At 31.7% G+C, this 17,952-nt stretch overlaps 2 protein-coding genes and 1 long non-coding RNA gene across 3 annotated transcripts; 2 read left to right on the top strand and 1 right to left on the bottom strand.

The window, feature by feature from the left end:
- Positions 1–313: 313 nt before the first annotated feature.
- LOC149481483 (uncharacterized) lies at positions 314–2,067 on the top strand. Its single transcript, XM_089705194.1, has 2 exons — positions 314–557; positions 1,564–2,067. Exons 1-2 carry the CDS (start codon positions 543–545, stop codon positions 1,879–1,881), a joined length of 333 nt encoding a protein of 110 aa, XP_089561320.1. The 5' UTR covers positions 314–542; the 3' UTR covers positions 1,882–2,067.
- Positions 2,068–4,718: 2,651 nt separating this feature from the next.
- On the bottom strand, positions 4,719–6,021 carry LOC149481482 (uncharacterized). The gene is made up of 3 exons (XM_089704688.1): positions 5,893–6,021; positions 5,769–5,811; positions 4,719–5,693 (listed from the first exon to the last, which is right to left on the bottom strand). The coding sequence occupies exons 1-3, from the start codon at positions 5,905–5,907 to the stop codon at positions 4,876–4,878; spliced, it is 876 nt and encodes a 291-aa protein (XP_089560814.1). The 5' UTR covers positions 5,908–6,021; the 3' UTR covers positions 4,719–4,875.
- A 6,063-nt stretch (positions 6,022–12,084) lies between these two features.
- LOC149481481 (uncharacterized) lies at positions 12,085–14,812 on the top strand. The gene is made up of 2 exons (XR_016316844.1): positions 12,085–12,416; positions 14,521–14,812. It is a non-coding gene; the product is annotated as an uncharacterized LOC149481481 (long non-coding RNA).
- The last annotated feature ends 3,140 nt before the right edge of the window (positions 14,813–17,952 follow it).

Raw genomic sequence — 17,952 nt, 5'->3', positions numbered from 1 at the left:
AGATTAGCGCGTTCAAACAAACAAACTCTTCAGCTTTATAATATTAGTATAGATTTTTAAATCTTTAATTTTCGCTTTCTACCCAAAAGTTACAATGTATGTAAAGAATAAAACATAATTCACTAGGTAAAAAAAATCTATCTAATACCACAGAATACAATATAATAGTAGCTAAATGCTAATACAAGATGGACTTATTGTGGTACAGAAATATTGTTAAACATTGTATCAATATGTAGCTTAAAACTAATTAATAATAGGTACTTAACCAAATCACTTACATAATAATGTCTTTTAATTTCTTATTAATAAATTAATTGCATCCGTTTCTTATCTCGAAGGAAATCTACAATAAGAGATGTAATTGTAACAATTTTCTTTATTTCCAAAGAAATAATTAAATAATTGATAGAATGAGGCTCAAATTGTCGTGTGATTTTTATTGTTTTAATAGTGTTTGAATGAAAGGATAACTGTAACAATGAGTATATAAGGATGTGTATGTTTTAATTGAATTATAAGGAAGTTGATCCTACATCAAGATGGCAAGATTTCTGGTAAGTGCATTCAATGTACTTATAGCGAATTAATTTAAATGTTACCTAATATATTTTTCTCTTGTTAAATTAAGAGTTATTTCTAATATTTTTCTTAATATAATATTATATATTGTAATGTTAATGCGTCGTTTTGTAATAAAAATGATTTTATATATTGTAATGTAACGCGCTATAGTAAGGACCTATATAGTTCTCAAGGGGCATTAACAATATAGTAACCTTGTTGTTATTAAAAAGTTTTTAAATTATTGTGATCTAGTAGACAGTAGAGCGCGGCCTTATGCCATAGAGCTAACTCTAAATGCTTCACATTTTATTCCGAGTTTTCATAGTCAAACGCCAAATCCATTTCCCACTTTTTGAGTGTTAGAACAAGAAAATCTTTTATTCATTTAAATTAAAAATTACCTACTAAATTGTGTAAACCAAAAAGTGCTAGTAAAACAGCTAAAGGGGTTGTTTAACATAATATAAAAGTGAAACTTTTATTATATCGTCTCAAACTTTTTGGTCTGTGTAGCGCATGTCGCGTGTATCGCGGCTGCCGAGTAGGTATACCTACTCGGCAGCCGACCGTCACGCGACATGCGCTACACAAAGCAGTGTTCGGAACCGTTCGAACAGTTTCACTTTTACCGTGGTTTCATAAAACCACACAACATTTTTTTTTAAAGAACTTATTTCAATAATTCTTGCTCTTCACAAAACGGAAAAAATTGTTTAAGATTTTTTATTTTACTGTACCAATTAAAGTACTCCACAGCCCAATCCACCTATACAATATTGATAGCCGTTAATCAGTTGAAGAAGAACTATTGTTATTCGCAAAATTATTAAAAACTCAGTAACATTTAAACACGTGGTCCTTATTCTTTAGCTGTATCAAAGGGTAGAGCACAATTATGTGCTGAAATTACTTAAAGTTTTTTTTTTTTGATCTTTTAAATAATTTTTCCAATTGAAAAAGATCCTAGTAATAAATATAATGTTTAAATCTCCACAGGTATTGACATGCGTCTTGATGCTGGTATCAGCGGCGCTAACAGAAGAAAACTCTGAAAACCCGAATAATATGAATCATAAAATGAACCCTGACATGAACCACATGAATCCAAACATGAATCACATGAATCCAAATATGAACCACATGAATCCGAGTAATCCAAACATGAATCACATGAATCCGACCAACGTTAACCAGAATATGAAGCCGCCTGGTGGTGACGCATCAAAGCAACATAACCATAATACAACAAAAACGCAAGATTTACCAAAGCCACCAGAAAAACCTGAAACCCCAACAACCGCTGGAAAAAATTGAGTCAATAAATAATATTTTGTGTTAACGGTATTAGTTGTGAATAATATAGATGTACGTTTTGTATCTATGTATGTTTAATTGAGATTAATTTGATTTACGATGACATTTACGCTGTTTACGGACTCGCTATACTTACAATATACCTATGTATTGACTAATGATAGACAAATAAATATTGCAACATTATTATCGTGTCTTTATTGAATTAATAAATTTATTAGGACAAACTTTTATAATATGGTTATCAATCGACAACGTATTATTTTCCGCGCCTCTACCTTCTTGCGACAAATCCAAGCTGCCGTCTATCATACATCAAGGGTATCCCTTGTAATATATACTTAAATACAGGAACTGTTCAAGCTAAACAATAAAGATTGATTCACATTATGTGTTTACATAAACACTAAAAAATAAGTATTCTCAAAATGCTTTCATATGACTGGGAGTAAACCAAATCACCAACAATCTATTGATGTGTTAATTACATTCAGTATTTAAATTTAGACTTTCGTTAATATGCAAAATGTGAAATGAACGTTGTACATGTTACAGTTCATGAAAGTTTTCAGGAAGAGTTGTGGCAATAAATTTAAAAATTATTACCTACGTGCTCTGCTACCTTCTGTAGCGAAGCAGAATATTTCTTTTCAATTATAAATACGAAAGTAACAGTTTTTTTTTTAATTCGACGATAATATGTTAAAGATCGATCGATCTATAAGTATAAAATGCAATATCTAAACATATAATTCCCTCCAGTAAGTCCCTTTTTACATACATGTATTATATATGTATTGTGCAAATAAAAGGGATCTTTACATGATTTATATCTCGAATATTTCTTATTGATTTACAATAACATAAACATAACAACAAACATCTTGATAACATTAAGTCACGCTCTGTATTTATTTTATTTAGAGATCCTACAATAAATTATCAAAAAATTCTCACCAAATAACTAATACGACATGGTTTATCACTAAGGTATTAATTTTAACATACAATTTCAAGATTTCAAAATAAGCAAACAATTGAACCAGTATTATTACTACCTTTATTTAAAGCCGGCTACTCAAGTACCTGCCGCAGGGGCAATATTGGAACAATCTAGGTTGCACGACGGTCGGAGCAATTTCAGCCGTTGTCTAAATTGCCCCTGCTTGCCTATACTCATTACAATTAAGGAGCCAATTAAGGGTGCAATTCCAAAATTGCCCTCGCTTCAGGTATGTGAGTAGCCCACATTACATACTAAACATACCTACATAAGAATAAATGCAAATACGTCATTCTATAATAATTACACTATTTGTTCACAGTAATTAAAATGTATCTGTAATTTAATTACTCATGAAATTGAATGGATAATAATTAACGATTCTTAATTAATTACTATTGTTTTTTAAATCGGTTAAAATTGCACGCAACATGAGACAAGAGATGTGTTATTTTGAAAGACATTACATAGTAGGTAATAATTAATTACTATTGTTTCTATTTACGTTCAAATTATATCTATGTATAGAACAGAATATATTGTGTACTTATATTTTTAAAATTAAAACATGTGAAAGAGTTATAATGGCATTTATTTAATCAATGAAAATTGATTAATTAAAAAGTAGTTCAAACCTGACCCACTGGCAAAAGTACATAAGGCACTTATTGGTCTCAAAAAAGGCAGTTCCGTGATTTTGGTTCTTCCTCATCGATAAGTTGATTTTCATATATTATAATCTGCTATTTTAAATAATAAAAGAACCACAACCAAATACTAAAGGAAAAGAATTACAAAAACTGTAACAACGATTGTACAATGTATTACTGTAAAAAAAAAATGAATCTTATGACTATTGTTATCCTAGATATTTTTGAAGTGAAAACTTCTTTAGCGGCGTTGAGCACTTTTTCTGTAATGGGTATAAAATCTTAAACTTGCGTCAGGACACGTGACCTGATCGAAAAAGCGTAAGACGGATACCATTCCAAAATATTAAACATGCTCAACGTTAATAATCAAGTTTTCACTTCTGCCGGCACTCCCGGAGTGCAACCCGTCTTTTTTTTTATTATTTGCAGTTTCTAACGTGATGTTATGTCTCAAATCATCATATTTAACATTAATAAACAAAATAAACAGATTAAGTAAGTAAAAAATTATTTATTTCCTAAAATTTCAAGTGGGCAACGCCTAAACAATTCGTCGGATATAAAACAAGGGAAACCTATATTTGCATATGGAATCTCAAGGAAATATTTGATTGCTGTTTCCTATTAAATCATTGGAAATATCCTATTTCGTAAGAATTTATTGCTGTAATCATCCCTAAGCCTTGAATAAAAAAATTATCAACTCTCTACCTCAGTTTGATTAATTAAATTTATTTTCACTTTCTATGTATAAATAACTGCATCTAACTATCTTATATGTATTTTATAATTATAAATATTTTTTAATAGAGTTAAATAAGTAGTTATGTATTTCATATAATTTTTAAAAGACACCATGCATTTATACAAGGAAAACTAAATGTTGAATACGTTAATATTAAATATGTTCATCAATATTGATCCATATTATAATATATATAACTCTATTCCTTGTTAAGGAGTTGCTTTGAGATCTGATAACTTTATATTATGTGGTTAATAATGTAGTTATTGAACAGCTTCATGTTATAATTATAATTTTTATTTTATCTTATAGCAAGTTATGCCACATATTTTTATGAATGAGCAGTAAATGTGTGTATTGTGTGGTGTTTTATGTTTTCTTCAATGTAAAATATACAATTTAATAATAACACTCAGACGACAAAATAAAAACAAAATTTAAAACAATTTCGATGCAGTTTATTTAGATTATATTTACACAGTCCTTATGATAATCTGCCGCTAACCATTTCTATAAGGGTTGACGAAATGGATGTAGAAATTAAAATTTTCTATCTATGACATTGGGTGTCTAATCACTGTAGTATGGTTCGTTTAGTGACCGTAGCCGTGGTATCCGTAGCCACCGTTGCCGGCGTAGCCACCGTGTCCGGCGTAGCCGCCGTAGGCGACGGCGGGAGCGGCAGCCACCACAGCGTGAGCACCGCCGTATCCGCCGAGACCACCAGCACCGCCGCTTCCCAAGAGGAGAGCACCGTCCTGAGCGTTCCTGGCTACTGAGTCGGCGACGGCTTGAGCTTGGGCAGCGCTAGCGGCGACGGCGGCGGCCTGGGACCTGGCAGCGTTGGCGATACGAGCGGCTTCAATAGCACGGGTGTTGGCGATCGCTACGGCCTGGACACGGGCGGCGTTGGCGACGCGTTCGGCTTCGATGGCACGGGACAGTTCCAAGGCGCTGGCGGCGGCGGCGCGTCTCGCGGCTTCTGCGGCTCTGGCGTTCTCTAAGGCGGCGGCCTGCGCTCTCTGTACGTTGGCGATGCGAGCGGCGTCCAATGCTTGGGCATTCTGGATGGCGTTGGCTTGTCCGGCTCTGGCGGCGACTTCGGTGACACGGGCGCTCTGGATTCCGGCGGCGGCTGCGTTTCCGATCTGGGCGGCTTGGACGGCCTGGGCGTTTTGAATGGCGCTTAATTGTGCGGCACTGACTGCGCCGGCGTTGTTGAGTGGTGCGGCCGAACCGGCACCTAATCCAAGGCCGGCGCCTCCTAGCCCAGCTCCGCCGTAACCGCCGAGACCAGCCCCTCCGAGACCGGCTCCATAGCCTCCGTGGATGGGAGCCGATACGATCACTGGAGATAGGTATCCGGTTTGGGCAGTGTGTGAGTCCGCAGCAGGCTTCCCTTTCGTCGCAGCTGAAACATTTAAGAGATTATCATCTGATGCTCTGATAGCCAATACAATTATATCGTATCATGTTGCTATCTAACCTTCTCCTAGTACTTCATACGCCACTGCGAAGACAAAGAGAATCTGCAACGGAAACCATGAGTTTTTAACAATTCAAAATTTATAATTTATCAAAATGTCCTGTAATTGTCATGCCCCTCTTACCGTAAGTCGAGACATGGCTAAGTTTGGTTTGTTGGTTTGCTGCGAACACACTAGAACAAGCTGTGTTGTTGTAATGATGCCTTCCGAAAAGTTACCTGCATTTTTATACTGCACCGAATTAGAATTAACATCGAATTAACAATTCTAATAAACGCCCTATTTGAATAATATTATTTGTTCATGTAAAAACCAATTGCGGACCGGTATGCAAGAACAGCTACGGTCCACCACCCTCGTAAGCGCTTTACGCAATTGGAAATAGTCAAAATCAGGTCTTATCGCAATTTCATAAATATTAAAATTGCTTACGCGTATTCGTTGAAAAAAACGCGATCTTGTTGGTGAGCTGTGCACGAACGTGGGATTCAGGTACGGAAAGAGCCCTTAGCAAATATCCTCAAATATAATGACAAGGTTAACGAGATGATTATGTATTTACAGGAGCGTTAATTGTTATGAAAATAAGAGAGATAACGCAATAGCTGTCAATGCGAATAATCACATAGTAATTTACGATGATCCACAATTTACAATGTATGAACTTAACGGTGCATCAAGCATTCGATTGTTTGGAGTTCCTGAGCTATTACTATTCATAAATATATGATTCGATTAAAAATTAATTTAATTAGGTACGTGTCACTTAACTAAATTTTTCAAAATTTATAAGAAAGGCCTAATTTTTCATGTAAAAATAACATTAGACAAATTTAAATACAAAACAATAAAAAAAAACATGTCTATGAAACATCACCCAATACTACAGTCTTCATAGTAAAGACTAGAGCAAGATCCGTTGATTATAGATTATGAATGAAATAATCGACTTTATATCTGAATCTTAATTGATATCTATCTCAATCCATTCATGAAGCTATAGACGTTTTTCATAACATAATTATTGATTATGCATGTAGATTACCAGGAGAAAGTAAGAGTAATTGAAATGTTCATTTAATGGTAAAAAGCTGTGTATAGTTAGAATAATAGATGCAGCATGCTAAATGCTAAGCACAAAAAATTTAGGTCAGTCATAATTATGCTTATTCTTCCATAATCATTGCATCTGCTCGCTCGTTCGCTTATCCTCGGATCAAATCCAATCCTATGTTGTATGTGTCTGTATGTTTGTTACTCTTTCACGGAAAAATACTGCTGAACCGATTACAATGAAATTTAGCACACATATTATAGACGGTTAATTTGATTAACACATAGGATAGGTTTTATTCCGGAAATCCCACGGGAACGGGAACTATTCGGGTTTTTCTTTAAAAACGCGGGAAGCCGCGGTCGGAAAGCTAGTGTTTTATACAGGTTTTTATATTAATAGGTAATATTGGGGCCACAATTTCTTTTTTAATATATGTATTAGAAATTATCTTTTATCCACAACTAGCCGATCGTCCCGGCTCCGCCCGAGATAAAAAAAAACGTCATAAAATATAGCCTATAAAATAATTTTTGAAATCGGTCCATTAGAGCCTATTCAATTCAAAAAACAAACAATCAAATCCTTCCCTCTTTACAATATTTTTGTGTAGACTAGATATATTCACGACCAAAAAACCCTTTCAGAAAGACCTTGATCAATATTTAAAGGTGTCGCATAAGAACAATTAAATGAACAAAGCCACGGTCAAAACATAATTGCTAAAAGAAATCAGTACCCGTTTATAACTTCACGCCCGATTGGACTTATTCATGAATCTTATAAGGATTTTATGTAAGCAGCTACCTGACCGCTTATTAAATGAAAAACTGCATGTCAAAGTGTCTACCCAGTCTGTACGGTAAAAAGGAAAAATACAATCGCGTGTCATTGCTATTCGTAACTCCAATTAGCTTGGGTAATACGAACGTTAAATTGCTCATTCAGAATATAAAAAGTGTAGCCATGCGTGAAATAATAAATTAAAAATTAAAAATTTGAAAATATCGATGTATCCTCACAGTTTTAATAGGAAACGCTATGTTAATTTATTGCTCTATCAGCTATATTGACTCATATCAATTTGTTGAAGTTATAAAACAATATTATTTTATATTATTTATTGGTTACGTTTTCGTGATAATTTAATTAAAGGTTGATTGATGAGTGTATTACATGATAGAAATTGAAGTATCACCTACTACGATCACGCAATGAAACTAAATATCAAATGACTGGAATAATTATAAAAACGAAATTATTGATTGCATTTTAACTAATATCGTTACAAAAATAAAAATAAAATTTCATCTAAGTAAACAAACCTCAAAATGCATTCACAATATCTAAGTGACGTCATTATTTATAACGGCATAATATACTTAGGTAGCATAAGTACATCATTAAAAATCTGTTATATTAGCGATGTATGTATGTATTGAATAGCAAATTATGGTAAGGAAAATTTGGCTTTAACATTTTTATGTGTGTGTTGGTATTATTATTATAGAATAAAGATTATTATATAAATACATACTGGCCATTGGACAACTTTTCTAATAATTTGAATGAACAGAAATAATAAAGATGTTCTTTCGTTTTATATCTATTTGATTCTTATGTTAATTGCCAAAAAATGCGTTAAACACCTACAGAGAAGAAACACTGTGAGAAATTAATAAAAAGCAAACAAGCTGGTAAAAATATTTGCTAAGAATGCTTTAGAAGGTATAATAATATAGTAGAATTTAGAATCGCAACTATAATAATAAACTTTCAGATAAATTACTACTTATAACCATTGATTTTAGATTTCCTCATCGAATAAATGTGTCAGTATTTTTCTTAAATTTCTAATGCTCTAGATTATTTTTTTATCCCAATTCATTCAAATTTTTTGAGTTCAAGGTAAGTTAATTATGTTTTACTGGGAAATGCGTTTACGCATACCGAGAACCCACAGGAAAGAGCCGTAGGTCATGTAGCTCCCACTTCCAACTGTGCAGTTGACTACCGACTATTTATATACTGCGATCCATCGAGCGGCTTTCAGTGGACCTAGACAGTAGACACGTCTTGGTCGACTCCGACGATGAGACTACAAAAGCAAAGCATGACTGGACTGGTCTATAAAGACCTAAAGAGAAAAGTACACCGTCTTGGCCAGCGAAGACGAGGTCCCTTGTTCCACGTTCCCGCGCCCACACTGGTGAGCGCCCGACCATCCAGAACTTCAAGTCAAGCGACAGCCTAAGCCATGGTTCGTGATCCCAGTTAAGGGGAGACGCCCTTGCGCATGTCGCTACCAGGGCGAACCTTCCGTTCACCCACGCGCCCGCGTTTAGATGTAGTAGCCCTTCAGGCTAACATCGTGAGTCGCCAAACAAAAAAGCCGCTTTGAGTGTCAGGTACTTGTGGAATTCATCCACGGCTCCATTGGGCAACCTATATAATATTGGGCAACCTATATAATATTAGACTGTACAGCTCCAGCTGTCACAGAGCACGGCGAATATAAAAGCGGCCGCATTACCTATCTACACTCATATCTTAAAGAGGCAAATTTTTAATAAAACAGAAAACTATTCCATCGATTTTAATTTAGAAAGCCACGTTTTTAACGAGTTAAAAGTCAATTTTTTTATGTCAGGTTAACCCAGGTGAAGCCGGAGCAAATAAGACATACATACTAATTTGAAATTTCTATAAATACTTACGACATATTATGGAAATTCATTCCCACGCTAAATTATTTTTTTCTAAAAAAAATAGATACGCTAAATATTTATTTGCGAATCTCTTTTGATCTGTATCAGCAGGACAAATTAATTAATAAGATGTAAATCTGTTCGTAAATCAAACACAAAATGAAAATTCGAAGGAACTAGTTTTTAGATTGTTTGATAACGTTATTATGTTTATTAGTATGAGACAGACAAGCCTTTATTCAATTTTTAAAGAAAACCATAATATATAGGTAATATTCTTATTTCAACACGTAAGTAAATCAAAAAATAACTATGTAAAATACTATTGAAATTAAAGAAAATCAGCTGGGATCTCTACATTAGCTTGAATAAATATTTTTAAGAGTTCTATTTCAATAACCATCAAACACAACTAATAATGTACTCAAAAAATAAAACTTTCGATAAAAAAAATTATAAATGCAAAAGTTTCAAAACAGCCTTTCTTTTTTGTTGAGGGCTAAAAATGAAAGTTCATGTTATATTATTATATTCTGACGTATATTTTAAAAATTTAAAAGTTCCGTTAAAATCAGTCTAGTCGACTTCAAAACGAGCCGGAAAAAATATAATATGTAGTAGGTATTAGGTATTTTGGAATGAGATATCAAGCTGTAAACATTAGGTAACAAAAATATTTTTTTTGCATGAGGTTGACGACAATACAATAATATCCATACTAATATTATAAATGCGAAAGTAACTCTGTCTGTCTGTCTGTTACTCAATCACGCCTAAACTAATGAACCAATTTGCATAAAATTTGGTATGGAGATATTTTGATACCCGAGAAAGGACATAAGGCTACCTTTTATTGCGAAATATGTACCACGGGCGAAGCCAGGGCGGACCTCTAGTAATTAATAAGTTATAAGATACATAATATACTAAAAATCCGTTATAGTATCGATCCAAACAGACAGATTTTGTTAATTTATTTGTATATATGTATATGTAGTACAGATAATAATAATAATACATAGACGATAAAAAGGTTAAAGACCTTGTAATAAACACGTGTATAAACCAATTCAATGTTATTAGTTATTACTAAACATTATAGTTTTTTTCTCGATTTGAGCAACCATTATATTTTTAGAATAGCTACAAAAAAGAAATTATAGTTCTGCCTTACTTGACTCCTACTAATGATATTAAGCAGAACATCTATTACATACATTTCTATAACAAAATCTTATGTGTCTACTTATTGTATTTTTGTCAATGTATTCTATACTTCAATAAGTACACCTAAATGTAGCACATTGTCGTAGAAGGGTAACATCGTTTTTTTTTTCTCTATTATCAACAAAGCAGTTTTACTATAGTTATACGATGTCTGTTGACAGGTTAAATTTTTAAAATACTTTAAGATTTTCTGCTAGGGCACCCTTATCTCTTAAAGGTATAAAATATTGTTTAGCTATGACACAGAATACTTAATAGTAGCTAACGCTACCTATGACCTATTCTGAGATCCAAAAATAGAAAATAAATAGATAATAATTTTATATGTAAGTAAATAGATTGCTACTTTATATTATATCCTAGGAATTCTCAAATTTCCAACCATGACAAACGTCTAAGAGTTCTTACAGACGAACGACAAGACTGTTGCCGTCGACGTGCCGACGACTGTCGTCGACATGTGCCGACGGCTGAAGTTGCCGTTCGTCTGTTAGAACTCTAAATCCAAGAATTCACGATCCATAAACAGAGTCAGTCGTTTTTTAGAATAAGTTACGAACGGGACATATAATCTTGTATTTGGTGTTTTCTTAAAATGTTAGAGTCGTTTATGTGTCACTGGTACTGTAACATGCAAATACTCGATAATTGACACACTTTGTGGACAAGAAAGACATGGAGATTGTTATCTTATATTTTTGAGAGTTGAACTTTTTTACATTTAAGTTCAATTTAATTTTGAGGCTTTTCATATAATGGGTATTGTAAGATATTTGTAAATATGATTACTTATTGCATTTTCATGCAAAGTATACTAATTCAAAGTGGCTGGATATGCTGATTGATATAATTAATCAGCTGAACAAATATTAATTTATTCAAACACTCATAAGTGGAAGTTAGTACAATATAAAAGCAAAATATTTGATACACCAATGGCGCCTGACTGTAAACTTAATTCGTAAATTTGCATGACAACTCATTTCAACATTAAAAAAATTATAAACAATCAACTTACGATAATATACCTGCCATAATCATGATGTTTTAAATGTTTTTATGATAATATACTAGTACAAAATACGGGGAAGTGATAAATGAATATTTTGAAAACATAAAGGTTAACAAAAATAATAAATTCCGAATAAAGATAACATACATAATAAACATTGGAGCGATCATGTGATTAAGATATATGTATATCATTTATTATATTATTGTTTTGTTTATATACCGTTTGATTTCATGGTTTGTTTTTGTTTACTTAAATGACTGTATTCATTCAGTTTATATAAATTGGTAACTGGTTTAATAAAAATCGAGTGATTTCCTATATAATAATTAATAATTAGGTATTCTGTTTTTGTTACTCTAAACTTTATATTTAAAATCTTTTTAAATTTGTCCCTGACTATTAAAAACGTAGTTCTATTATATCAAAATAAAAAATAGAAGATACATAGACACGTTTGCCTGTTTCATAAAAATTGCGCACCAAAATCGACTCTACGCCTTTCTCGTTTTAAAAAGTGAGTCAAAATAGTCAATATAAGACCATCGTCAAGTTCAAGGGAAGCACTTTCTTTACATTGATTTTCAATTTGTGTTGTGATTTCCACATGTGAACCATGGATAATATAAGGCTTTTCTTATTAAGGGTAAGATCTTAATAATAAGTTAACAAATAGATTATTTTAAGATTAGTTATTCGTTTCACACTTTCAAAAGAAATTTTCATTTTACAATCGACTAGCTGCTTACCCCGAGTTGACCCTGAAAAAAACTTTTGTTATTTAGTACGCTTTCTAATGCTAAAATATTTTTTAGTCGATCTAATTGATAGAGTCGTTTTGAGTGCTTTTGTTACATTCAATAAAGCTAATAAAATTCTTGTGGTGTATCTTAACTCCTTCGAAATTGTCCATTTTGAAGGAGTTAAGATCAAATGCACTCAAAACGCCTCTATCAATTCGATCTACTATAAAATTTATTTTACTATTAGAAACCCATTTTGAGTAAAATTGTAGGTATATAATTGATCTGCACGTGTTGACCGGAGCAAAATAAAAAAAAAACAGTTAGGACCAGAGGTTGCATATAGATTTGAAACAAACAAACAAACAAACACACTGCAGATTATATTGGTGTAGATATAGAAAATTCAGTAATCTAAACAATATTTCCCTAAACCCCACCTGTAAATGATACCTATAACATGAAATTAATTATATTATGTTTATCTAGAGTATGAATGTAGATTTGTAGAGCATGTGTTAATCCAGTTATAAGCTATTACTCGCCAAATTTCGTCCTTCCTTCCTTATTTATTAATCATATGCTTTCAATAACCTGAAAATAACGGATACTTATAGGCTAGTTGTTAAACTTGCAATTAAGAAAGGACATAGTTAATTATGTTAAATTCAAATATTAATAAAATTTATAGAAGTTTGTTTCAATCATTTTTATAAAAGGATCAAGCAATAGGACGTAAATATTTATGATGTATTATATTTGTATGTTTATCAGCCATCCGGTTCCCATAACAAGCGAAAGCTTAGTATGTGATCAGATCGTGCCGTGTGTGAAAATTGTCCGTGTCGTGTTGAAATATTTATTTATTTATTTATTAAAATTTAAAAAGTAAAAAATAATAAATTACGATAATGGCTCTATAATTCGATATTTGTGTCGCAATTTGCAACATTACTATAATAATGTAACATTTTATATTTAATATTGATGTTCTAATCTTTTACACTATAAAAATATATGTTTAGCTTAGGTACAAATAGATGAGAGTTTGATTTTTCTTTCATATATTTATTTTTATGTATGTATTTCAAATTATGGTACCTACAACATATGAAAGCGACATAAATAGATAAATTACGTGTGTGTAACTCGTAATAAGTACGTATATATGTATCATTAATACCAATTAAATGCGTGTCGATTTGTAATTTTCATTAATTAATTATTAATTACATGAAATACAAGCATAAATAAGTAGGATGAAGTAAAGGATTTACATTCTCCGCTAGTTATTTCAAAATTTTAAATTTAAACATAATGATAGATACCTTTAAGCTAGTAAAATATATATTATTAAAATTATGCATTATACAATATAAATAATATAATAATATAGATCTATGATACCTATATCATGAAAAAAACTCTACAAGTGAATTGAAATGCAAGTCAAAACAATTGTAAAAACATGGAATATTTTAATGAACTAACTGTATGCAACTATACATATTTATACAAAAATAAATACTTAGAATTTACTGATATCAATACTTAAGAGTATTAATTACTATTTCTGCCATTCACTAATATAACCTTGTTGTACATAGGCCTAGACTGTAATTCCTAGGTATTACTCATATTCCTAAAACATAATACGTGTTATTATACCATTCTTATATATATAATTATAATGATGTCGTCCAGAGCCGTGCAATAGCCATAATAATTAAAAGCCTACTTAAAAAATATGTTTGTGTTGTATTGTGAAATGAATTAATTAGCTACGAAACTGCTGAACCGTTTTGAATAATTATTTCAGCAGCAGGAAGCTTCATTACTCCTCGGTGACATTTTATTTATATGACAATGATTGCAAATTTGAAAAAAAATATATAAAAAATATTTTACAACTACTTTTCCTCTGATATAATTTGTAACTTCCTTCCTTTTTAGTTTTAGTAACTGACATCAATGAAGGAAGCACTAATATATTTTATTTTTTTACAGATAATCCTGACTTCAATCATAATCAGCATATTAATTGCAAGAGAAACACAAGCATACAGCACTATACCATCTAACTCAAGACATTCAGATGTATCAAACTATAACACAGGGACACAAAGAAGAAATTGGTCTAAATCACAACTGTCAAATTTGCCGCCATACTTAGTATTAAATAGAAAAACAGGGTCATATTTTCCATATTATAAGTTCCCATATGAAAATAGCTTAAGAAGAAAATCCGTACAGACTGCACCGAGATGGGGGAATGGTATTTAATAAATGTTATCAAATATTTCATCGTTTTATTGTATTTTTCCTGTAGTGGATACCTATCTAGGTCGTTACTTTCGAATCAAAAGCCGAGGTTATCTGAAATCTGATCTGCGACATAGATAGCCTTCTGAAGTAATAAAATTAAATATTATGTGTTTATAATTTATATTATTGAGAGCTTAATACTAAATACACATTAAATATAAAAAAGTGTGTAACTTTGTAAGTATAATATAGTCTAATTTATGAAACTATGTAGATCTGCCAAACTCGTTCAAAATTGTTCAATCCACTGCGTCGCCCAACGAGCCTTTGTTCCAAAAGTTTACAATTTCCTTGTTGTGTAGCTACAAACATCCCTCGGATGAAAATAATTGGATCCAAAACTCGGAAACATAAAAACCATGTAATCATCGCACCACATCATACTTACGAGTAGAATGAGTAGATAATAAGTAATACGTAGGTATATAAATTAATTAATTTAATTAGGGTTAAATAAATGAAAAATTAACCAACAGAAACGTGTGTTATTTTATTGCTGCATATAATAATATGTATTACGATGAAACTGGTATATGCACTGCTAAATCTATACTAAATATTATTAAGCTGAAGAGATTGTACGTTTGTTTGTATGAACGCGCTAATCTCCAGAACTACAGGTCCGATTTGAAAAATTCTTTCGGTGTTGGATAGCCTATTTATAAGACCATCAGGAGCGGAGCACTGCGGGTAAAGTGCGCGGAGTAGCGCAAGTATTATAATATATTTCTTTAAAAAAAACTTTTATGTATTCGGCTTAGTACTATGATACAACTTATGATTCAGACAAAAAAAACTAATAGCTTACTAGTAACTATTACGAGTTCATGGGCAATATTCAACCAATTATAATTTATTACACACCCAAATTTTCATTTACGATGTATAAAAACAATTTCCTTATTACATCTAAAATACATGTTTTCAACATTTATAGATTAATCATTGTAAAAAAGTGCGTATCGAAATCTATAGGTACTTAATATTATAAAGCTGAAGAGTATGTTTGTTTGTTTGAACGCGCTAATCTCAGGAACCGATCTCAGGTCCGATTTGAAAAATTCTTTCAGTTAGATAGCCCATTTATCGAGGAAGGCTATAGGCTTATAATATACCATCACACTAAGACGAACAGGAGCGGAGCACTGCGGGTAAAATCGCGGGGCACAGCTAGTATCTATGTTATAAAAATAAATGAAGAATAGACTTTTATTGGCAGATGATTTTGAAGAGTAGTTCTGAAACCAGTTTCTATAGAGTATAGACCACACTAGACCGATGAACCTTGAGATGTTAATGACTGCAATTAGAAATAAACCTTTGAGGATAAAAATGCATTACACTTTAGCTATTTGCTCTTGGGCATAATATAATTCCCGTAACTGATGCTGGGACAAAATTTGTTTCCTTGAAAGTTAAGTTTTAAATATTGAATAACTTATTCGCAAGCAAATTTTTTAATATTATATTATTTCTAAATAAAAACTGTTTTTCAAGAGCTTTCTTTATTTAAAAGATTATGATATTTCTAATTCTTGTAACACGTTCAGATCAAAAGCTCATCAATTACCTTCCATGAGTTGTTTTGTAAATACTTACAGTTAAATCCTCAAACACTAACTCACTAGTATATAAAATCATCACGATTTCTTATTTCCTATTTCCCATATGATATCATTTAATATTTCATTGTAACGTTTTTAAAATCTTTGGTTTTATTTTGTTTGTGTTCGTTATTTATGTTTGTTTGTTCTTATGGTCACTTTGTTTTTATATTTATTTTACGAAGGTTCATATGAAATTAATTCAAACTAAATGGAAATTTATTTTATTCATTGTATAATGTACCTACTTACATGCTGCATTGTTATTTTTCCATAATAATTCTAAGTAACTAACTATTTTGAATCAAGCATTTAGTTCTTTTCTATGAGAACTACTTATAACCACAATAAAACCTATAACGTAAAAATGTTCGACCAAAAACACTTTAAAATTATATTACCAAGATATGCAATATTTCAACATTTTATGGATTTGTAAATGGATCTTAATTGCCTTAACCGGTTTATACAAAAAAAACAATTAATTAACTATAAGTTTATTTTATTAAATAACATTGAGTTTAGACAAAACACTGGCAAATACTCATATTATCTTCTTACTATGAAGAAAGAAAATAGACAAATAATTTGGAAAATCCAAAAGTGCACGCCTCATAATTTTTTTTTAATAAATATTTATTAATTATTATTTTTGTTTATTTAATAACAATTAAACCACATCGAATCAGACCCTGAAAAATGAAAGGGTTCTATTCCTGAGCATACTCAAGCGTAAGAGAAAAAAAAAGACTCGATTAGTAAAGTATTTCGGTCGCTATCGTGTTAACAAGAAAAAGGATCCGCACATACAGACACACGGACGTCCAAGACAGAACTTTTTTAAACTGTTTTTTAACTAGTTTAAATAAACAAAATGACATCAAAAATATCATGAACGTTAAAAATAGTGTTTTTTCTTAATATGTGTGTGTATGTATTATCTTACAAGTGCAATGTATGATACATAAAGACATTTTAAGTTTGAAAAATCAGATGTTTTGCGCGAAGTGACAGTAGTACCCACCTCAACGCTTCGCTTATGAGGCGTGCAAAAAAGCATAGGGAAAACAAATGTTAAATCTTATTTTATTTTGAAGTATTGTCTATGTCATGAAAGCCAAATGAACAATCACCTCTCACTTATAAAAGATGCTGTTATACGATAAGTTAAATCAAGGTCCGCAGTGCATTTTTACGTGACCTCTGAAACACAAAGACTAGGTACATTCATAAATTACCTAACTAAAATTTATTACACTCACTAGGTTTCCACACACGGCTTCGTCCGCGTTCTCAAAGAAAAACACGCATAGTTCCCGTTCCTGTTGGATTTCCGAGATAAAAAGTAGTCTATGTCTTATTCAGGGACTTCAGCTAACTACATACCAAATTTCATTGTAATCGTTTCAGTAGTATTTGAAAGAAAGAAAAAAATCATTTATTTCAACACACACAAACACACAACACATTTGCGTGAAAGAGTAACAAACATCCATCCTCACAAACTTTT

The sequence above is a fragment of the Colias philodice genome, chromosome 16, assembly GCF_061535455.1.
Source record: "Colias philodice isolate Cphi_HAF_F1 chromosome 16, ilColPhil1 Martin Lab GWU primary, whole genome shotgun sequence".
NCBI lineage: Eukaryota > Metazoa > Arthropoda > Insecta > Lepidoptera > Pieridae > Colias > Colias philodice.
Note: the sequence above shows the minus strand (reverse complement) of the source record. Positions and strands in the feature narration are given on the sequence as shown.

Coding starts and splice junctions, on each gene's coding strand:
- LOC149481482 (XM_089704688.1), bottom strand. Junction 5,694..5,768: donor GTATGAAGTACTAGGAGAAG/GTTAGATAGCAA, acceptor TAAATGTTTCAG/CTGCGACGAAAGGGAAGCCT.